Source organism: Pleurodeles waltl, chromosome 1_1 (genome assembly GCF_031143425.1).
Source record: "Pleurodeles waltl isolate 20211129_DDA chromosome 1_1, aPleWal1.hap1.20221129, whole genome shotgun sequence".
In the NCBI taxonomy this organism is placed as follows: domain Eukaryota; kingdom Metazoa; phylum Chordata; class Amphibia; order Caudata; family Salamandridae; genus Pleurodeles; species Pleurodeles waltl.
Window position 1 is genome coordinate 531,227,120 of NC_090436.1, and position 23,826 is coordinate 531,250,945.

Below are 23,826 nucleotides of genomic sequence, written 5' to 3' on the forward strand. Positions count from 1 at the left end.
AATGCTGATGTTTTGAATCTTGTTAAGACCAGAACTGGAGCAGAGCTGGTGTATGAGCAGGACTGCTGCGGAGCTGACAGACCTGAAACACAGAATCTGACCCCAGGAGCAAGCCAAAGCAGGTATGAGACACAGGTACTCTGATCAGATCTATATACTGTTAGGACAGAAACCACCTGATACAAAGGGGCTGGTCTCAGAAAAGAACACACTGGAATGATGTTGAGATTTGGTGGCCATCTTGGAATGAAGTCTCACTAAAGGAGGGTTTCCTTGTACCTTCCTGTCAACAGCAGGTCACTTTGCTGGGCCACAACAGAATACCCCACTTCAGAGCACAGATTTTCTTGGAAATCATGAGAATCAAGGAATATAGGAACTAGCTGTAACCTATATTCTTTTCTACAAAGGTATCAGTGCAGGAATGGAGTTTCAGTGGCGCAAGACACAACTTGACAATAAACAGCGACTTAGCTCCTGATAATCCGAGGGTTGGCTGTTCAGGTCTTCTGGAGTAGGTCAGTAGCTTTTTAAGCTTTCTAGGTGGTTGTCTTTTTCATGCAGAGCTTCAGTATACAGCAGGGGTCTTCAAACGGGAGTGTGGGCCCCCATAGGTGGGCCTCAAATGATCCGGGATGGGGGGGTGGCGTCAGACTATGTCCAAAAGAAGCATTATGCTGATAACAGGGCTTTGTTTTAAGCTGGAAAAAAATGAGTAGCAGCAAACTGCTCTGTAATGGACCATCATTAACATGTTATGTCATTTATATCCAACCTGGGAATATATGTCAAAGGGAAGGGGCTCCAAATACTTATAAAAAACCCTCCCCCATTTCTAATAATCACACTGTGAATACTTTTACATGTTTGTAAGACCTGCATAACCAGAATAGTATGGCATCATGTATTTTGTTGCAGTTAGGTTCTGTTACTGTTTTAAAAATGCAGTTTTTGAATAGTTCTTTACATATTTAAACATTGCCAATTTAATAAAATAATTGTGAAAAATGTGTGGGGGCGACATATATTTTTTCCACTGGAGGCGGTGCTGCTTAAAATATTTCGAAGACCACTGGTTATTTGGATCAGAATGGAACACCTTCAAAATCTGACACTGTGCAAGGAAGTGGGCTTCAATTAAATATTTAGACCCTCATTACGACTTTGGCAGTCTTTTTTCAAACACTGCCGAAGCCGCTGTCGCCATCACACCGCCAGTGCTGGTGGTATGATTGCCACCCTATTAGGAGTTTTCCGCTATGCCAGCGGACGAAAACAACATTTTCGCCTGCTGGCCCAGCGGAAAACTCACCACAACATTGAAGCCAGCTCGTAATTGAGCCGGCGACAATGTTTAGGTGCGTTGGGTGCAGCAGCACCTGTCACGCATTTCACTGCCCGTAATTCGAACAGTGAAATGCGTGACGAGGCTGTGCATGGGGGCCTGCACTACCCATGCCAAGTGCATTGCAGGGGCCCCCCAACACCCACATTCCACCAGCCTTTCCATGATGGTGTTTACCGCCATGGAAAGGCTGGCGGACGGGGACAATCCCCAGGGCAGCCCTGCTTGCAGCGCTGCCCTGACGGATTCCAACCGCCGGGACCGCCAGGGTGCAGGCTGGCTGCAGCCTGGCAGTGTGACCGTGGCAGATCAGCCAGGGTCATAATAGGGTGGTCGGACCGCCCTGTCTGCGACCGCCATCGCGAGGCTGGCAGTGTTAACACCTCCAGCCTCGTAATGAGGGCCTTAGTCTGCAAGTGTCCGTTCATCACAGCAAAACAGTGTACAGGGTAATATTGAGCTTTTATCTAGTTGTTTCACAAGACATCTGTCTACATGGCAGATGGGCTACTCCTAATCTGTATCCACCTTCCACACTCCTTTGGAAAAAGTAGGAAAGCATTTTCACTTTCTAGGCTATCATATTAACCATCTAATTAGCCTTAAAAACTATGCCCAGATGAAATCTTCTACCTGCAAATGACTTAGGGTTGTCATTCCCAGACTCTGATCTGAGGAATGGTGAGGACCAGTAGTCAGCTGACTGCATATAGTGCTCATAACATAAGGTAAACTCATAATTATGATCCTGGGCAACCAATGAATTGAGATGTGGCATAAAAAGCAAAGCAGTCCAAAACTCACAGGATGATTGGGCGTGGCAATGACATCAAGTGAGACTTTTTCCCTATGGTCCCCAAAGGTTACACATAGGGGCTTTGTTTGAATATGTAATGGACCAGAAACTAACATTATGCAGTTTACTTGCTGTGCCAAGTCGTTTTATTTCTTTCTGACAGTAGGGATGGACTGTTGTTTCACCCAAGCGTAATCAATATACATGCCAGCCTGGCACTTGTAAGCTCAACATAGAATCCAGTTGAATGTATTAGTGTACAAGAAAGCGGTAGTACTATTGGCATAGTCTTGCACAGCATCTTCTTTAGATTGTTTGACTGGTTTTACAGGACCCAGATCTTATGTCCTTGCTGATCACAACAAAGACGGAGCCCTAAACAACATCTGAAAGCTCATTTTTCTGCTGATAAGCATTCCCAAGTATTTCCAATTTCTTTAGGTTCTTCAGGTGAAGAGAGGGAAAATCAGGGACTTTGGCTAACTGATAACTAGCTATCATTGCGGTCTGAGACAGAGCTTTATTAACATGCTTTTTTTTTTCTTTTTTGATCTTCTTTCATTGATTTTATGCTGTATCTGTAAAATAAGTTCTGTCAGTAAATCAGAACAGGGCACATATGATAATTCATCCTTCTTCTCAAAGATCTTTTCTGAGAAGTGTCATTTTGGTCCTTTAAACCCACAGTCCCTCTGTGGCTATTTTCTTGAATCAGGTAACTTGTTTGCTTTGACCTGCTGGAGCTCACAAGGTGCTTTTTCTACAGAAGCCGCCACGTCAAGGTAAACAGACATGCTTAAACATAGCAAATGTGGTTGCATAATCATCCAGACAGGACTCATCACTGGGAGTATAGCCCAGGATAAGGATGGGTCCTTTGACTACTTATCCATGCACCCTGGAATGATCTGAGTGAAACTGGACTGAATGAAAAGTAAAGTGAGCCACGAAGGCCTCCAGAAATATTTTCATCTTTCAGGGATTCCAATCAAATGAGGGGTCCCTGGACTAGCCAGAGCAGGGTCCCAAGGTGGATGTTTGGCTAAGGTTGCATGGAGGTGGCGTTTTCATTTTGCAGCATCTTCATCTATGTCTGTTGCTGTTGCATAGAAACAACTAAACCTGGAGTTGTTGAGCTATGGAGTTGGACCAGAAGATCTTTGTTGTTTAGTGTCACAGTCTGTCAAGGACTTGATGTAAGGCTTGACCATTCACCTCTTTTATAGGGGCTTTAGGGAAAGAGGGCAACCAGTTCTTCAAAGTCAGTCGGTTCTGGATTATATAGAGGATGCCTTCTGGAAAAATGTTCCTGACAGTTCAAGGTGGAAAAAGACAACAGCACAAAAAGCTCCCAAAGTTCTGGGTCCCAATATTGGGACAGTTCTTGGAAGATTGCAGCTTTGGGTCCGGATGAGACCAGCACTTGAGCAAAACTGGAGCAGGCAGGCCTGAAGTAGAGCTGGAGTAACATCAACACTGAAGCAGGTGCAAGAGGGAAGAATCCAACAGTAGAACCAACTTGGAGGAGTTGCGATCCACTGACCAGCTGATCAGATACTCTTTGTGCACTGGAGTGACTAGCACCAACTGACAGGAAAGGGCTAGTCTCAGAAAAGAACAAACTCGCAATGATGTTGTAGTTTGGTTGCCATCTTGGAGCGAGTCTGAATATAGGAGAGTTGAGATGTACCTTCTGCCTTACAGCTGTCCCTTTTTTCTTGGTCCAGGACCATAATCTAGATATCCATTAACATTAATTATTTTGTAGAGTGATTTATGGCTTTTTCAGTTGTTGGCTTTTGTGAACTGATTCAGGATTTGTGAAATCTAATGCTTGCTTTTTAATAAAATTAAAGTACCCACCAATGATTACTTCTGAGGTAGTAGATTCTAGCTCTAATACCTGAGTGTACATAGATTTAGTATTGTCTTCATGCCCACCATAGATTGTGAATCATGTATTCCCCCATTCACATATAGGAGTAACTCGGCATCCTTCTTTATCTGAGTTGCGTCTCTTGATTTCATGTTATTAAAGGGCTATTGTCTTTCAACCACATCATTAGACCAGGGCATTTTGTAAATGTATTTAAGCCATTTGAATCCAGTCACATCATTTTAAGTTGTACTACCATCTCCATGGTAGTATTGTTGTTCACAGGTTCCGTTGGTATATGCATTCATTAACAAGGGGTAATGGACCTAATTTTGTTGTTAAAGAAAAATAATCATAAATAAGTTGTTCATAAACATCAAGTTGAATGCAATTCTTTTATCCATATTTCATCATAAATTAGTTGGCTGATTTGTTGTAGAAAATTGGAACTGATTTAGTCTGTGATGTGGCATCCATCAAAAAGCAAAATTCTCCAGTAGCATGTGCATCTATGTAGTTACGATCCTATTTTTACAAACATGTGTTGCGGAAATAAGAAGTGTTTCAGAGGTGGAATATGTTATCAAAGACTTACTGGCTGTGTCTCCTCAGAAAACCTAATATTTGCTAGAAGTTGTTTGAGTGTTTTTTTTTTTTTTCCTCAGTTAGCCTTTGCTCCCTTGTCTGATAATTCTCAGTGCTTAGAAAATTGACAGTAACTGTAATTTATTTATATAACACTGAACTTTACAAGTATGATACACTATTGCTATTAGAAATAAAGCCTGCACACTGAGCCATGCAGTGTGAGCCTTTACATTCTGGCTTATTTTCTATGAGGTGTGAAGTGGATCCTGTTTATTGGTTGTACCAATCAAAATAATGTTTTCATTAAATGTGTTTTATTGCTTCACATACCTTTCAGTTTTAAACAACATGAACCCAACTAACCCAAATAATATAGCTCAGAAGAAGGAGGAACCCTCTGCGATCGGAGTGGGAACAGTTGAAGAAATCAAAAAGTCTAAAAGAGTGACTGCTGTTATTAAAGAGAGAGACATTGTAGTTTTCCACCACGAGGGAATATTTTATGCAATGGATCTTCGTTGTTATCGTAAGACTTTTTGACGCTTACTTAATATGATGCATAAGTAATGCTCTCACTAAGCATGCTTGTTTTTCACACTGTCTCCTGTTGCTTATTGAAATATGTTTCAGATGCAGGAGGGCCTCTGAATCTGGGAGACATTGAGGTAAATTTTGTTAAATTCAGTCATTTGTTCTTTAAAGATCACAATACTTCCTTATTGGTGTTCCACACAAGTAAATCAAATTATACACATTCCTTTTGGCATCCACAAAGATCACTAACTAAAGCACAAGTGTTCTATGACACCAAAGTCACAGCTGAGTAGCCTATGTGCCAGGATGAACATCAGGTTGTCTGTGGAGTAATGTTTTTAAAGTAAAGTAGTGTAATGTTATTGATTCTCAGCTAGACCTCATTGCTTGAGGAGAAACCACCCAACGAGGTATTAGTTTTAAAACATCAAGATGTGACTCTCACATCATAATTCGTGCCATGCTGCTCAGTCAGTTGCATGGAGGACATTACCTGACATGTTTTCCACAAAGCCAACCAGCATTTGTTTCACAGCTTTTTCTTCTGGTTCTTCCTGTGATTCATAGTTCTCATCGTGACTGCGCTGCTTCTTAATCAAAATTTCCTGTTTTGTAGGTAAAACAACATTACACTATTTTTTTAGCTTTTGTTTTTCAAACTAAAGACCAAAGGTGTTTTCTGAATAACCACTACTGATCCAAGGGATCATTTGCTTGCAGCATTAATTTACTTTCTGGAAAGCACGGTAATGTTAGTTTCCCTTTATACTCATTCTGTCCCTGCGCCTTAGCCTAATGGCTGGCTGTGAATACATTTTAAACATTAACAAAGCAAGAACATGGGAGGTTCGTTAAATCAATACCTTAACAATGGAGAGTTTTATTGCGGCAATCTATTTTTCAGTTTCTGTGACTGTAGACCAGTGTCAGGAGTAGGGTTATAGTAATCATAATTTACATCATTCACTATTTAGAGTACATTTTTTACATCATACAGTAAATTATGCAACAAAAAAATCACAGTACTACCTAATAACAAAAAGAAGCAATAGTAACATTTTAAAGTACTAAGGGGTGTAAAAACTAGTAGGGAAGATGTGCAGCGTACTGTCTTTATCGATATTTGAAGCTGTTTGCAGCACAAGGCTGCTTGATTTCAAGCGAGTAAAGTTTAACTCATTGAATATATATATATATATATATATATATATATATATATATATATATATATATATATATATATATATATATATACATATATATATATCCCAACCTTCGAATGCTCAAAAGGAACTCAAATGGCCCAAGAGGGGTGGTGCAGAGACCGGCACGAGCAAGCCGGTATTTATAAATCCAACAAAACAAAAAATTATATATATTGCACGCTCAGGATTCAGAGAAAGTGAAAAACAGGTTTAATCAAAACAACGCGTTTCGGCTGACACAGCAGCCTTGATCACGTAATGTTTAACTATAGTTTAGCCGTCCATGTTCGCTTCTTGACTGATATTACTGTTATCCAGTGCAATGATAGTGAATTTATTGATCTTGGGAAAATGTAAGGATGATTAGCCTAGCTTGTACACACATGTGGGAATTGCAGGTGAATAGTAAGCAGGAGATTACAACCACACCAGTTAGGCCTTCACATTTCCTTACCAAACTAGCAGCCTGTTTACCTTACTCTTGTTCTGATTTCCATTAGTTTGCAATTTGCAAACTTCAAAATTTAAAATGATCTTTATTGAGGGCAATAATTAGCAGATGTCAGTGCTCTGAGCATATCTCAGTGCCTGTAAACATGGATACCTTGTCTACAATTCAGCTTCCCCGATAGCTGTCACAATTCAATTCAATCACCTGTGTTGCTTAGGACACATTTCTCTTCATTATAAGTACATCTGCCTCTCATTTAGACATTTATCCTTGTACACATTACTGCTTCACTGCACATCTAATTCTCTGCACTTTTTTTCCTGTACTAACATTTTCTGTGCACACCAACACTTCACACCTATCTTATTTCCCCTGACTAATCCCAGTCATTTTTTATGTTAAGAATATTTGTTGAGTGCCCCCACTGAAATTCTTTGCCACTAAGAGAGTTATCCAGGCCCCACAATAATCCAATGAAAGCAAAGATTACTGCATGAAAAGCTCGGTTTCCAGATGCTTCCTGAACCTCATCAAACAGTATTCAAAATGAAGATGTTAAACGAACTACAGAAATTGTAGCAGCAACTGAAAATGTTTTGTCACCTATTATTATTGTAGCCATGTCTAGTTAGTAGACCTTAAAGCTCGGTATGGGGGTGTGTTTGTTGCTTTTGGGAGCCACGAAGTGAGAAAATGTTAGTGCTTATCCATGTGAACTATAATAGGAGCTGTAAACATAATTGTTTTTCATAGTTAATATATGATGGGCTCGCAGTATAGTTGTGATAAGGTTTCTTTTTTCTGAGGTGAGTAGGAAGTCTTTCTGCCATGTTCTGTACCAGTTTCAGCACTATATCTGCACTTCCCTCCACAAATCCAAATATCTTCCACTTCCTGTGCCCTGTCTTCTCACATCGTCCCAAAACACAAATCTATCCTTCAGAAGCATCTCCCTCCTCCATGTAGCTCTCCAGACTCCATACGGAACATTTCAGCCAGGTATATAACCTACATACATTTACACATTACTCTTGTTCCCCCCCCCCCCCCCCCACCCCACCAACCAGCTCTTCCGCCAACACATTCTTCAGAACCAACACTGTTTTCCCAGCCATACAGACATAGGGAATAGAAAGATTGATACTGAGCTGCTCTATTGATATGATCAAATGTTTTTTTTTATTGCTAGACTGAGATGGGTTTGTGTTTGCTTTTTATAATCTGTGCCTGTGCACTCCCATGCTTTACAACATGAGTTTAAACTGAAAAGCATATTAATATTTAATTTTGCTGAAGAAAAATATGATCACCTTTTAGAATGGATTCTGCTTTACATCTTTATTGTTTATGTTCTAGGATATCAACGGCCAGCCTTGCATTGTTTGCCCATGGCACAAATATAAAATTGCCTTGGCAACAGGGGAAGGATTTTACCAGTCGATAGATCCTAAATCCCCTTCAACAATGCCAAAATGGTGCTCTAAAGGAGTGAAACAAAGGACCCATAATGTCTCTGTAAGAAATGGAATTGTGTATGTGACTTTATCGAACATGGGTATCAGCTACGACTCTGATTACTATTCATCTGAAAAGTACAAAAAGACAATGAAATTAGTTCAGAAGAAATAGTAGAGAGATGACCCACAACCATCTCACTTTGGGATTGATTGGAATTCAAACATAATTAGATTCTACCTCATCACATATTCTTATGTTATTTGTAGGAAATCTGACTTCAGCATGGTCACTCGGGATTTTTCATCTTTGCTGGGTCCTATTCTTGTTTGCTGCCTTTAAACGTTGTACACACTACCCCTGCTAACCAGTAATACAGGGCTTGTGCTCCCCCCCTTTTAACCTGGTTGAATTGGCATACTCTTACTTGGTATATTTAACTTGCCTATAAGTCCCTAGTGTAGTGTATGTTGAAAAATTTCCTCATGGCCACCAGTAGACAGCAGCACCTATTGTGCCATCAAGTATAGTGGCAGTGTAAAGAGGGCTTCAGGCTTACCCCTGTAGCCTGACTGTAACAGTAGAAAACAGTCTCTGCGACCTATCAGTTTTAAACAACTATTAATAGGTAAAAACCTTCCTTTATTAATAGGTCACCCCTAGGTAGGCCTTGTAGCACATTAGGCAGGATGCACACCATTTGAAAATAGGAACTGTAGAAATGTAAACTTAGCCTGTCCTTAAAGTGACTAGCCCCCAAAAGCTATTTTCACTATAGGAAGGCTGACTGGTCCATGGAGAAACACTGAGAAAACCATATTAAATACTAATAATGTATCACTGGAATCAGACCAGCTAGAAACATAATTAAACCACTGCTTTTAATAGTTACTGAAAATCTAACTCAGTGGTGAACTTTTAGAAAGCTACCATTTCCCTGTGAAACCTTCAGAAGGCTAATTAGCATCGGCCTCTGCCAGCTCTTGGCCTGTGCTTAGGTTGAATAGATGTAAAATTCCTCCCAGGAGAAAACAGTAGGCTGACCTGAATGGGTAAAGATGACTTCTCTAATTTCCACAGAATATGCAGGGTGGGAATTGTGAGGATTCTTTTTTCACACTTCTGTGTCAATTCCTGTTTTCAGGGCTCTATTAAGCCAAATGAAACACTTGAGGCATACTTGAAAGAGAGAGAGCAGGATGCTAAGATAGTTCTTGTGGTCCCCCTTTCTGGTTGCTGAAGGACCCTGCTTTTGTTCTACCATATTTTAGTCCCTGGGTTTGTTGTGGGTAGAGTTCTTGCCTTGAACTGTATTTTAGTATTTGATGATGGAGGAAATTAGGATTACCATATTACTTACACAGCCCTCACAGCTCCAGTTTAGTGTGGTCGAAGACGTTTGCCATTTTGAAAATACTCAAATATGCCATTTTGTGCCTGTTTGCAGTAAGGCAAACACAAACATTTGAAAAAGTGTGTAGAGTTGGCCCGGCAACTTTTACCATATCTGTCAGGGTGTGCCCAGGAGTTACCCACACCCTTTACCTGGTTCCAGACATAAATGTGGTACCCACTTCAGAAAGCTTTCTGGACCTACGGAAGATCAGAAGAGGACCTGGTGTCTGATCTGAGAGGAGCCCTGAAGGAAGGAACCTGCTCCCTCCTGTATCCAGGACAAATAAGTGGACTCCAAGGTTAATTTGACTGATCTCTTGTGTGGCTACAGGGAGACAAGAAGCTGAGAGAGGCGTTTTCCTGGAAGTACCTAGCTGACCAATGGCAGTTGGATCTGGATTCGGACCCTCTTGTTGGCCTCTTCCTGACAGACTGGTAGTCCTTAAGTGCCTCCTGTAGGAAGCTGGCTCTATATATACTATATCAAAATGAGATATAAGGTGCACAGAGTCCAGGGGTTCCCCAAGAGGCTTAACAATAATAGATAATACTAACGCTCTATTTGTGATAATGTGGTCGAGCAGTTAGGCTTATCAAAGGGTAGTGTTAAGCATTTGTTGTACACACAGAGTAAGTGAAAACACACACTCAATGACTTAACTCCAGGCCAATAGGTTTTTATATAGAAAAATATTCACTTGTTTATTTATTTTTAGAACCACAAGATTCATTTAGCAGGTAAGTACATTAAATGAAAGGTACTGTGCACAGTAATAGTTGAGACTTTGAATAGGTTCAATATTGTACACATTAAAATGGCAAAAAGCTGTTTTAAAAGTGGACACTGCAATTTTCAACAGTTCCTGGGGGAGGAAAGTACCACACTTATGGGTTCAGTCTCCGGGGCATAGGTAGCCCACCGTTGGGGGTTTAAGGCAACCCCAACCACCCACCACCAGCAACACATGGCCGGTCAGGTGCGGAGATCAAACAGGAGCCAAAATAACGTGGGTGCCTATGGAGAAAGTGTGTACTCCGGGTTCCAGTCTGCTTGCAGGTAGGTACCCATGTTGTTGGAGGGTAGACAAGGGTTTTTTGGAGGTGTACTGGAGAGGCCCTAAATAGGAACAAAAACCACACCCTCAGCGGCACAGGGGCAGCTGGGTGCAGTGTGCAAACAGGGCGTTGGGTTCTAAATAGAACTCTATAGAGGGACCCGGGGGTCACTTAGGCGCTGCAGGCAGGGCACGGGGGGTGTCTCGGGCAAGCCACCGAAAGGGTAAGGGTGAGGGCCGCCTGCTGGTCATTGCTGTACCAGTGGTCCATTTCTCACAGGCCTGGGAGCTGCTTGTCAGTGCTTCTCCAGGCGTTGGATATCTTCGTCCCGGACAGTCATAGTCCGGGAAGTCCTCGGGATTCGTGGGGGTGCAGAGAGGTCAGCCCAGGGTGGACACGTCGGAGTCGCCTGGGGGTCCTCTCTGGATAGCTGGTTTCTCTGGACATGGGCTGGGGGCATCGGGTGCAGAGTAGTTGGACTCACGCGTCTGGAGTAAGATGAGAGTACTTGTAAGGTTGGTTTCTTAGTCTTTTCTTCGGGCAGGTCCACTGTCCACAGGAGTTTCTTGGTCCTCGGTGATGCAGGCAGTCCCCTGGAGGCTTTTCAGGGGTTGTTGGTCCTGCAGAACACGTTGCTTCTTCTTTTGCGGCTTTTCGAAGCAGTAGATGGGCCGGTAGGGGTGGGGCCGAGTCAGTTGGTGTCTCTTTCTCTTCTCTGCGGGGTTTTCAGCTCAGCAGTCCTTCTTTCTTGAGGTCATCAGGAAATCTGAAGAGCTGGGTTCAGGGTCGCCCCTAAATTCTAAATTTAGGGTTGTGTTGGGGTCAGGGGACAGTAGTCAATGGCTACTGTCCTTGAGGGTGGCCACACCCTCCTTGTGCCCACTCCCTCCTGGGGTGGGGGGGTTGGGGCGAGGGTGGCACATCCCTGCCCCTATTGGTCCTAATCCTCCAAAGCCAGATGAAGGATTTCTCAAGGAGTGGGTCACTTCAGCTCTGGACACCTTAGGGGTGGTCCTGGCTGAGGGGGTGACTCCTCCTTGTTTTTCTCATTATCCCTCTGGACATGCCGCCAGAAGTGGGGGCTTGTCCAGGGGGCGGGCATCTCCACTGGCTGGAGTGCCCTGGGGGCATTGTAGCACCAGGCCTGAGCCTTTGAGGCTCACCGCCAGGTGTTACAGTTCCTGTAGGGGTTAGGTGTGAAGCACCTCCACCTTGTGCAGGCTTGGTTTCTGGCCCCAGAGAGCACACAGGCTCTCACCCCAAGGGGTCAGAAACGTGTCTCTCAGTGGCAGGCTGGCACAGACTAGTCAGTCCTGCACTGAAGGATTGGGTAACATACAGGGGGCATTTCTAAGATGCTCTCTGTGCTTTTTTAAAATAAATTCAACACTGGCATCAGTGTGGGTTTATTGTGCTGAGAAGTTTGATACCAAATTTCCCAGTATTCGGTGTAGCCATTATGGAACTGTGGAGTTTGTTTTGACAAACTCCCAGACCATATATTTAATATGGCCACACTGTACTTACAATGTCTAAAAATGGACTTAGACACTGTAGGGGCATATTGCTCATCCAGCTATGCCCTCACCTGTGGTATAGTGCACATGCCTTAGGGCTTTAAGGCCTGCTAGAGGGGTGACTTACCTATGTCACAGGCAGTGTTTTGTGTGCATGGCATCCTGAGGGGATGCCATGTCGACTTTGCAGACTGTGTGTGTTAGTGGGGAGAAAAAGGCAATGGCAGTGTGCATGTGTTAGGTGAGGGGACCCTTAGGGTGGCAGAACACATGCTGCAGCCCACAGGGACCTTCCCTGGTCACAGGGCCCTTGGTTCCACTGGTACCTTCTAAAAAGGACTTTTCTGTGTGCCAGGGGTGTGCCAATTGTAGAAACAATGTTATGTTTTTAATAAAAGAACACTGATGCTGGGGGCTGGTTAGCAGGGTCCCAGCACACTCTCAGTCAAGTCGGCATCAATATCGGGCAAAAAGTGGGGGGAGATGGGGTAACTGCAACAAGGAGCCATTGTCCTACACCTCCCATGAAGTTCTCTGGGGGAGTAGCTTTATAGGTGTACTACATTGGTGGATTGAAACTTAAAAGAACAAGAGGAGAAAATCTTTGTCCAGTACGAAGATGATGGCGTATCTGACCCGCTCCAACGCAGTCAACCTTGGTGTGCTCCTAGGGCCTTGTCTACCGTGACCATTAGCTTACATTGACCTTTTGTGTTTTCAGAGCTATTTCTACTATGTTAAAAACTAATCTCATCTGTTTCCCTTACTGGATTTTTGTAATCTTGGTTATTAGGTTTTACACTAATTGTCTAATTCAGTTTGGATTTTATTATTTTGCATTTTGACTTTATTACTGTTTTGATGCTGCCTAAATACTTTACCCTAAGTTAAACCTTTCTACTATAGCTACCAGCTCGTTGAGTTCAGGTTAAGTTAGTGACTTTGACGGTTCACCCTGACAAGTTTGTAACTACTCCTTGAGGTGGGTAGTCACCAACCAAAATAATCACATTTCTTACAGTAATTAAAGCATTTTGTCGAGAAACATGTAGATAGTCACAGGGCAGTACTTCAGCTTTTAGGTAGTGGTGGAGGATATTAGTAATGAATAGGACAATGATGTCACGTTATACTACATATAATATACATTACACATTTGGACATTTTATATTACACATATTTATAAATTGGGTTTCTTCTTCTGCCCCTAAAATTTTACCAATTTTAACATCCTCATCCACAATTGGAGAAGTAGGGGCACTCTTGATCTCCACCAAGCAGATGGATAGTGGTCACCTTTGTTTCCAGCTGCTAAATATCAGGACAATCACCATCGCCTTCTGTGCCAAACGGCCATGTTCTTAATGAATTAATTGGTATAGAGCAAGCTGTTTTACTTCCCCAACATGCATTGTGCTCATACAAAAAAGTGTTAGTGTTTCCACCTGCATCCTTTATTTTGACCAAGCGCTGTACATCACCTTACTCACTTCTCTGTCGCCAAAGTTGGCAGTCTGTCAAAAGCAGGGACAGTATAAATGCCAAGTTTTTTTGCACTACAACCCCCTAGTACTCTGTCTTTTCCTTGTTGTCCCCAACTCATATCCCCGTCTGATTTCAGATCTTTCAAACTAATTGGTCTGTTAGAAATGGGGCCTTTGTTTCGCAGTCTGCTTATCCCTTGTCCAAGCAAGGACCTCACTCTAGTCAGGGCAAAGGAGAAACGCACCTGGTTAAACCCTACTCACCCTCTTGGTAGCTTGGCACGAGCAGGCAGGCTTAACTCAGAAGCAATGTGTAAAGTATTTGTACCAACACACACAGTAATAAAGTGAAAACACTAACAAAAGGGACGCCACACTAGTTTATAAAAATAGGTAATATTTATCTAAATCAAACAAGACCAAAACTACAAAATTCCAAAGTACACAAGTTAAAATATGAATTTTCAAAAGAATAAGAGTCTTAATCCATAGGAAACATTGAGAATGCTGTTGTTACACAAAGTATGTGGTTTGCGTCAAAAATAAAGCAGCACGGGCAAGCATGCATCGGAAAAGACAGCAATGCGTTGATTACTTACTCGCAAGTGAGGCCGTGCATTGTTCCTTCTCTGGTCGGGTCGGCGATGCATTGTTTTTCTCCCTCGTAGGAGAGCAATGCGTCGATTTCCAGTCAGGCACCTCGGGTCCAAGCAGGCTTTACATCGATTTTTCACACCCAGCGATGTTCCGTTCAAAATCCGGTCGCACGGGGTTTGCGTCATTATCAGCAGCCGCAAGCGGATATTACACGATGTTTCTTCAGCAGCAATGCATCGATCTTCCAGCTGCGATACAGGTAGAGCGTCGATTTCGGCCGCGAGGCTGGCGGTGGGTTGTTTATTAGCCGCGTTGCGGATGGTGGGTCGAAAATTTCCCTGCACGGTGGTCTGTGTGTGGATTGTCTTCCAGCTTCACCTTTCATGGATGAGGAACCACTTGGCAGGGCAGGAGTCTCGCCAGAGAGTCCAGGTGCTGGCAGAGGAAGTCTGTGATGGTCCCGAGACTTCAACAATAGGAGTCAAGCTCAACTCAAGACCTTGGAGATTCTTCACAAGCAGGAATGCACAACAAAGTCCAGTCTTTGTCCCCTTTCACAGGCAGAAGCAGCAACTGCAGTATAGCCCAACAAAGCACAGTCACAGGCAGGGGCAGCACTTCTCCTCAGCTCTTCAGCCCTTCTCCTTGGCGGAACCCCCATGCAAGCCTATGAGAGAGAGAGAGGCCTTGGAATGGTGAAGACTGAATTTAGCAGTATTTCACTGTTAGGACATGTAGCACACATCAGTACATGTCCCTCTTTGAACATACACCGCACCCTGCCCATGGGGCTACCTAGAGGGCTACCTTAGGGGTGCCTTACATGTATGAAAAGGGAAGGGTTTGGCCTGGCAATTGGGTACACTTGCCAAGTCGAATTGGCAGTTTTAAACTGCACACAGACACAACAGTGGCAGGTTTGAGCCATATTCACAGGGCTTCTAATGTGGGTGGCACAACCAGCGCTACAGGCCCACTAGTAGCATTTGATTAACAGGCCCTGGGCACATCTAGTGCACTTTACTAGGGACTTAATAGTAAATCAGATATGCCAATCATGGGCAAGCAAATTTACACATACATTTTACATAAGAGCACTTGCACTTTAGCACTGGTTAGCAGCGGTAAAGTGCCCAGATCATCAAAAACAGCAAAAACAAAGTCCAGCACACACATCAACAAACTGGGAAGCAGAGACAAAAAACTAGGGGAGACCACTCCAAGGATGCCAAGTCTAACAGTCTCCCTCTCTAGAATGCCTGATCTTACCAGTTCCGAGTCACACCGTCCCTTTACCGAGTTTAGTTTTAATTTTAGTATTGTGTGCCTAAGTGTACTGTAATGATTTACGTTGTTTTCTTACTCTTCAATGTCTGTCACAGTTGAAACTGCTATTAATCTGTTCTACCTATTTGTAAACCTGTTAAAGGCTGTGTACTAAACATCTTGGAAAAGCAAGACACTCTTCAGTCACTACAAATTAAGGCATAGGAGATTAATTTACTGATTATTCATGTTTAACAATGCTAGTTTGATCCTGCAGTTACAATGAGTCAGGTTTGCAAGAAACTGTAGTAGACATGGATGTAAAAAGAAAAAAAAAGATTCAGCTTCTGATCTGTAAAATATACTGTTCAGTCAAAGCTGTGTGTGTATTAGAGAGTTTCTTCTAAATTTGGAGCTGTTTATTATGGAAAATTGATATCGCTTGAAGCAGAAGGAATACTCAGGGCAAGTATTTACATAGTCTGCATTCACTAACCTGACTGATGTGAGCAACAAATGCAAACCTGTTCAATATTTAAAAGTCACGTTGTTTATGGGGTTTAACACAGAACTGTAATTTCACAGTATTGGGGTAGAAACGAGCAAAATGTTGTTGGAGAAAACATGGGCAGACAACAGTGTTCACCTGCATCTGCTAGACAATAGGTCTTTGTGTCTCTTGCAAACCAAAGATAAGGCTGGCTTGTCTGGACCCTTTGATAGGATAGCCCACATTTTTCTTCTCATTGCTCTCAGAAACGGGACTCCGTGCATATCTAGTGACTGCTTATTCTCAGATACAGCCCTTTCTCTACATTTGTGCAGAAGAAGACGAAATACAGTTGCATAGAAAACTGAAAATATACATAATACACGCTTGCACTTTTCTCACCTGGTTAGGGCTCACCAGAAGAAAGTAGTTAACAAAGGAGTAGGAAGTCTAGATGACAAACTAATTGTAATGCGTGACAATGCTTTGTGGCGTGAATGACTTGGGGCTGATTTAAACTTTGGTTTGCCAAATCTGTCAAGGACCCATCCCCTCCTAGAGGACTGCCTGCATTTAGAGATATCCATGCATGTCTGGTGTGGATCTGTGTCAACCAGTATGGCAGATACATTGTAGGTAATTCAGAATGATGAATAAGTTTCATGTTTATGACCCCTCTTCTCAACATTCTTTTTTTGTATTTCAGTAATACCCAAAACAGAAGTTTGTTTATTAAAAACTAAACTTCATTGCACTAATGCACAGGACGTTTGCTTCTTTTGTATTGGGGTCGTTGAGTTTTTCCTGCCTTTCTCATTGCTCTAACCACAAAGGCGTTATTGTCTCTTTGATTCAGCAGCCTCATTATAAATGGACTTCTCGCATCAATGGTTTCCACCAGCAGTTCGGGCTAAGACTCCATTAGCAGAAGCTGTGCGTTCTCCCATCTCTAAATGAGGCAAGGCAACTGCAAGATTGGCAAACAGGCCATTCACCTTTTTTTCACCAGCCTTTAAATTTACATCCTTGTCTAGTGCCATTTTGAAAGTACATTTGTAATTGCTCTTGTGTGCAAATCACCAGTTTATCCTAAAGAACACAGAAAACATACTATATTGCAAATATTTTGTCAACATTGTTGCCATGATTTCTCTCATATCCTCATTCTGTTCACTTTATACAGCAGACTATAAACTATATTATGCAAAAGAAATAATTTTATTCCTCTCATCAGAATACTTAATGGTGCATTTTTGCACTGCTTTCTAAAACATCAAAGGCAAGGAATAAGCATATTATAGTTCTTCAATAGACCAGGTAGTACTTGTTATAAATGGGTGTGGATGTCTTCCATATTTTATCCCATTAGTGTTTTGGGATTTAATTCAACAATTTATCTTGATTCTAATTGGCTCAATCCTCACTCACCAGTGCCACCTCTAATAGTTGACATAATCTATGACAAAATATTGTAAGCTTTGATCCTCACTGTTAAGTTTCTTCTTGAAATTCCCGGCTACAGGATAACTGCTATCCTTATTATTCAGTGCTCTGGCATGCTGTAGTATTCTTGTAGGAGGAAGACCTCCATACACACTTATAACAAGTACTACTTTGGCTTTCTAATGGATGGAATGATTCAGAACACCTCGTTTACATCTATTGAAGGTGGAAAAGATATAACTTGAGTACTTGAAGGATAGGTACTTTAAAAAAAGAATTAAATAAGCAAAAAAATGAATAGTGTAAATGAGATGCACAATTAAAGTGTAAGACATTTAAGGGTAGCAATGAATTTAAAAGTAGTTGTATTTGGTGTACATCAGTAGACAACATAGCATATGTGAAAAACTCTCCAGTCAAAGTCCCCACCCGCTATATGTAAATGAAAAAGCGATACATTTAAGAATAAAAACTTTGTGAAAAAGATGGTCTGTTGGAGAGGATAGTTTGTGCACTAGAGCACTTATAAATGTACTTTCAAAATGGCGCTCTTTGTTATGAACAAGGATGTGTGAGCAGTAGCAACATGTCAAAGCAGGAGAGGGAAAATGCCAAGACACAGATTTATGCACAACTAAGAGTGTTGACTGCCTTGGAATAAAGGGTGAATGGGTTATATTTAGTTTTGTATATTAAATTTAGTTGATTATATTGTATGGCAAAGGATGTTTCTCAGTTTTAAATGTATTACACAGTTTCTTCAATTATAGGGTAGGAGCTCAAACCCCATAGGTAGTCTGTCTCTGCCATTCCGTTCCTTACTAATATTAATGTAAGTACATTTGTGACTTGGAAGTAAAAACTGGGAGCAGACTTGTTCACTTTCTCCTCATGATGTTTGAATTATGGTTTTTTACTAGTTGTTCCTATACTATTTCCAAGGCTGCCTATTTGGTGTTTTTAATATAATGATAATATGTTTGGAAAGTACAATTGAATACCAGGTACTTCTCCCTACAAAAAATTGAATTGAAAGGTTGGCAGTAATTATTGGAGCCCATTAGTGGATATTCCCAACTTATTAAATAATGATTTACTGTATTGCTAGTCATATCGGTTGAGTGAGAGAAGAAAATTCTGTTTTTAGACCGTTTTACCAGCCAGATCAAGTAAAACATGGCTCCTACCTTGAGTGTGAAACATTTTCTTCCATTATTTCAGCCCATCTGGCAAGTTGACCTCACCATTTACATTTGACCTTTATGCAAAAAAATCATGCATTTGAAGTACTCTGAAGATATGAACTCTCTGGACACTAGACCTTTTTCACTGTGAGTTGTCAGTCTGTGATTACCTACACATTCATCCCCCTGTTAGTCATGTACACTTTTAAATAAGGCATTAAGAACACTCAAGAGACTACTGTTTCAATCATATGATGATTTAAACAAAAATACCTTTTATGCCAAACTCTGAATGTGTGATAATTCGAAAGATTATAGGACATGCTCAAATTCAGATGGGCATGAAAACTTTCTATAACAGTCTCCACTTAGTATGCTTGTCTTAGTTTGATTTATCAGGCATAAAATGCTTTAGTTAGTGTCACTATACACATACATATATATTTGAATATAAATCTTGACTTAAGTTTAGTAATAGAACTTGTTAAAGTTAGGAGAGATGTTTGTCATTTAATATGAGGATAATCCTGAGGCCTAGACCTTGTGAAAACTGCTCTATGTTGACCTCACCTTGAAATAGTGGAATGCTGGGTTGACTATGACAAACTATTGGAATGGAACAAATTTCTAACTTCACGTTTATAAGGTATTGTAGCTTCCAAAGTGACATTATTTGATATCCATACCAGATGCTTGAGGCAAAATCTTTTCTAGACTTATTTTATCTAAGATGGGATCATTGGTGGTGGAAGCCACAGTCCAAGGTGCCTTCTTTTAAAATTATTCAGTTCACATTCGGGATATTGTAACATCTGATAAATAATTTCAGTCATGGAGTCAGTCCTTTTGTTGTCTTCAGAATCGTAAAGAATACTTTCAAAAACCTCTTTTAGACACCACTATGGATATAGCTAACATTTAAGAGAATCAATGCAGGTATTTTCCAACCCTATTAGGTAGCATGGCTAACTGTTCTTCTGGGACCAGATGGTTTTCTGCCACACATCTTAATATTTAATTTGAATCATTAGTATGTGGTGTACTCCTGCTTTTCATCTTGTTAACCCCCATTATATTTGAACAGTACTGAAACGTGTAACACATAAAAGCCGGTGGATTAATATTTGATTCCTTTCTTATGTTTAAAAAAAATATTTATTGTTAATTATAGAACAATTTTATGTTGGTATGAAAGGTAAAGTTTGCATGTTATCAATGGGATAAAATGACTAGCATGCTGAAAGTGTGTTACTCTGACAGCATTTCCAATGTATCTAATTTACAAATTTGTCAATATATACAGAGCTACATCAGTAAACATGTTATAATGGTATCACCAAAAGCTGCTATTTAATCAGTAAATAGTTACTGGTTTGGCATAGGGGTTATATTACAATATGAAATTTAGTTGAAGGTAGAATGTGACGTGAAAATATGCCTTTGAGTCCATTCCTTCAACATTAAAAACGTATTTGATGCTTAGCTTTTAAATGTATAATTTTTCAGTGACCTGAAGAGGAAGAGTTTTTATTCTCCATTGTGTCCAAATCTGTTTGATGCTGGTTGAATGCAGTTCTCATATTGATATAGATACCCATTCAGTTTTCAGTTATGAGCTTACAGTTGTCACTTTTGGAATAAGAGTATTACACTGAGCTATGGGAAATTAGACTAAGACAACTATGCTGCAATGGCTATTCAGTCTCCTTTCAAAAGAAATTAGTTTTAGTCTTAACTTTTGAACAAGCATATTGATATAAGAACGTGAATGAATATGTGCTATGCTCCAATTATAATAAATTACTTTGATCTTTGTAAATAATAAGTTTCTATCAGAGAAAATCTTAATATGCCTGCTTCTGTATGAATAAAGGAGGTATTTCAGTGTAGTTTGTTTGAACTTAATAGCAATTAACTCCAGCTGATATCTGCTACAAACTGGCAACAAGAATGGATCATAAAACCCAAAGTACCCATACATATTAGACAAAATGTAAAGTAGAACGGAGTCCATTACCGCTGTGGCAATTCGAGTCTCATGGCTAAATCTAAAGAATGGCAATCAAATGATTTTTCAAGAACTGTGGGGAAAAAGGGTCCTCTTGCAAAGTGCTGCAAAGCCACAAAATCTATTGGTAAAGTCAATGAGATCCCTACTGAGATTGATATTATATTACAGGTGAAGTGTCATGTTAGTGGAGTGAATGAGAGCCACTGTGATCATCATATTGATATTCTTACTCTCTGCTGGATCAGTGTGAGCATGATGATGGAATCTGGAGCCAGATGTTAATCTTTGACAAAGTTTTAAAATTTGATAGATGCAAAGTAATAGGAGACAGTCCAATATGCCATTATGCTTAGAGGTTTCTTTGGAACCATTTTTGTAATAAAAGACTATGTCAATGACACAAAGTTTATGTTCCTGTTGTGGGGGATAATGTGGTTTTATGGCCACATCAAAAGTTATTACCAGATGTAATACCTCAAGTGCAAGTTAATTGATTTGGGAATTGCGATTGTTAAATCTTTTCCCGAGGTATTTTCTAGGAATATTGTGTGTCCTATAGGATATGCCCATTGCATTTAAATTGAAGGAACATGCCACCCTATGTGTCGGTAAGGCTAGAAACATTCCCACGTATGCAAGAAATGCTGTCAATGTGGAGGTTGAGACGTTTTTGGTAAAAAAATATAGAGTCTGTGAAAAGTACTGCATGGTTGACTCCTGTGGTAGTAGCACTCAAGGTCAACAAGGATATCAGACTCTTTATTGACCTTAGAGAACTGAATAAGAGAGTAATTTTAAACAGAGTGCATTTACAACTGTTCCTGAAAGGGTCATCATTCATGCTGGGCCAAAGTATTTTACCATATTAGACCTAACTTCAGCAAATAACCTGGTCCAACTATGGGAGGAGTCCAAAGATTTAACAGCATTTGTCACACCATTTGGGATGTTTCATTTCAGTCACATGACATTTGGTTAATGTTCAGCTCTGTCATTTTTTCAGATACTCATGTTTTGCTTATGTGATAGAGGGGTTGTTGTAAAAGCTCTCTAAGACAACATTTCAGTTTTTATGGTGCACTAGAACAGTGTCTAGTTAAAAATGTCTTGGATACCCTTAGTGGGAACAGTTTGACTCTTAATTCCAGCTAACGTCAATTTACAAAGACAGAAATAAGCTACTTAGGACATGTAATTTCAGGGGAAGGCATTAGTCCTGAAGAAGAATTGACCAAACTATTGAGAATCTTCCAGCCCTAAAGAGGAAGAAAAGAGGCAGGCTTTTCTAAGAATGATTGCGAGTAAAACAGACTCTACGGGTCAGTTGTTAAAAAAAAAAAAAAAAAGGGGGCATTCATTTTCAGAATACTTTGCAATCAAAGAGTGTTTGAAGAAACCTCCCAAACTAAATTGCTTTGAACCGGATGTCCTGTGTGTTCTAGTAACAGATGCCAATGAAAAAAGATTGGGGACAGTGTTATAACAGGTGAGGAAAAGATTCAAGTATACCATTGCATTTGCTTCGGAGGTCTGAGTGTGGCAGAATGTAAGTATTCAACAATTAAGAGAGAATCTCTGGCTATGTTGTGGGCCGTCAGGAAGTATAAGCCCTTAATATGGGGTATACAATTTGAGGTATTGTCAGATCACAAACCTGTCCAGGACCTTTTTAATAATAAACAACTTTATTCAGTTTCATCTACAATTTGTAAGTGGATAGTCACTTTACATGATTTTACCCTGTGCCTTAAATAAGGATGCTGATTGCTTTTCAGGGCTAGTTAGAAATATCAGGTGGTAGATGTTGTTTTGGATAACTGGTGGTCAGATGATAATTTTAAAGTTTGTTTGATCACAGAGTGGTGTATAAAAGAAGATGAATGGCTATCTGAGTTGGAAAGAGATATTACATTAGGAAAAGTATGTGACTTAGTGGCATATGTTCAAAAGCATTTTTGCGGTCAGAAGCGCCCCAATCTACAGAATAGGGCCGTTATAGCTGGCAAACTGGTTTCCCATATGTACAGAACGGAAATTGTGATTGAGTAACCTGTTACTCAATAGCAATTTGTGATTAGCAATTCAGTATTTGGACAGTGTTTGTGTTTATGGTGTCCTTTGCAAATATCAAATTGGAGTGCTATGTATGAAGGCTTTACAACCTAATTACAAAACATTCATATATATATATATATATATATATATATTTTTTTTTTTTTTTTTTTGACACCTCAAAGCCAGATGTTAATCTTTGACAAAGTTTTAAAATTTGCATTCACAAATGAGAAGGGGTCCCCAGGGGACGCCGTGGGGACGCCGGGGACGCCGTCCCCTTTGTGAATGTTGAAACAAATATATTTTTAAGAGGAGGAAGTGGTCCGAGGGACCTTTAAAAAATGAAACTTAATTTTTTGAAATGCATCCATTTTCTATTAAGGAAAACTGGCTGCATTTAAAAACAAAAGGTTGCTTTATAAAAAAGCAATTACAGACATAGTGGTCTGCTGAGCCCAGCAATCCACCATGCATATTCATGGCGTAGCAAGCCTTGCTACACGCCAGTTTGAGGATCGCACTGTGACCCAAACCCTTGATCGGCTGTCTAATGCACCCAGTCATGGAGTCTCAAAGCCTTTTTTTTTTTTTATTGAGGTCTGTCTATACCAGCCGGCCTTTCCCCATGTTTTCCTGTCATTGAGTGCTTTAACTTGGATCCAGATATCACAAGAAGGGATGATTCAGCCTTACAACGAGGACTTCACCCTGAAAGCGCAAACAGTGCACTCAGCCTTGTTAGCAGAGATCTGCCATTTGCTGCACTGGATGTAGCAATTGCTGGGGTGACATTTGCTCCACATAGTTTTAAAAAGGCCACAAATTATAAGCTTGAAACATGTCTACCAATATTCCCCAGAACTAATGCCAAACAAGAAGAAATAATAAAGAATTCTCATTTTGATGTAGACCAGTGTTAACCCCTTCGCTGCCAGGCCTTTCCCCCCCTCCTGTGCCAGGCCTTTTTTTGGCTATTTGGGGCAGTTCGCGCTTAGGCCCTTATAACTTTTTGTCCACATAAGCTAGCCAAGCCAAATTTGCGTCCTTTTTTTCCAACATCCTAGGGATTCTAGAGGTA

At 40.7% G+C, this 23,826-nt stretch overlaps 1 protein-coding gene across 3 annotated transcripts in view; it reads left to right on the top strand.

The window, feature by feature from the left end:
• Positions 1 to 21,021, top strand: part of RFESD (Rieske Fe-S domain containing) — a 36,983-nt gene extending 15,962 nt beyond the window's left edge. For all 3 annotated transcript variants that reach the window (XM_069225653.1, XM_069225641.1, XM_069225658.1), the window contains exons 2-4: positions 4,943 to 5,131; positions 5,236 to 5,270; positions 8,152 to 21,021. In XM_069225653.1, the coding sequence (XP_069081754.1) occupies positions 4,954 to 5,131; positions 5,236 to 5,270; positions 8,152 to 8,424 (486 nt within the window). In that variant the 5' untranslated portion in view covers positions 4,943 to 4,953 and the 3' untranslated portion in view covers positions 8,425 to 21,021. The remainder of the gene's footprint in view (positions 1 to 4,942; positions 5,132 to 5,235; positions 5,271 to 8,151) is intronic.
• The last annotated feature ends 2,805 nt before the right edge of the window (positions 21,022 to 23,826 follow it).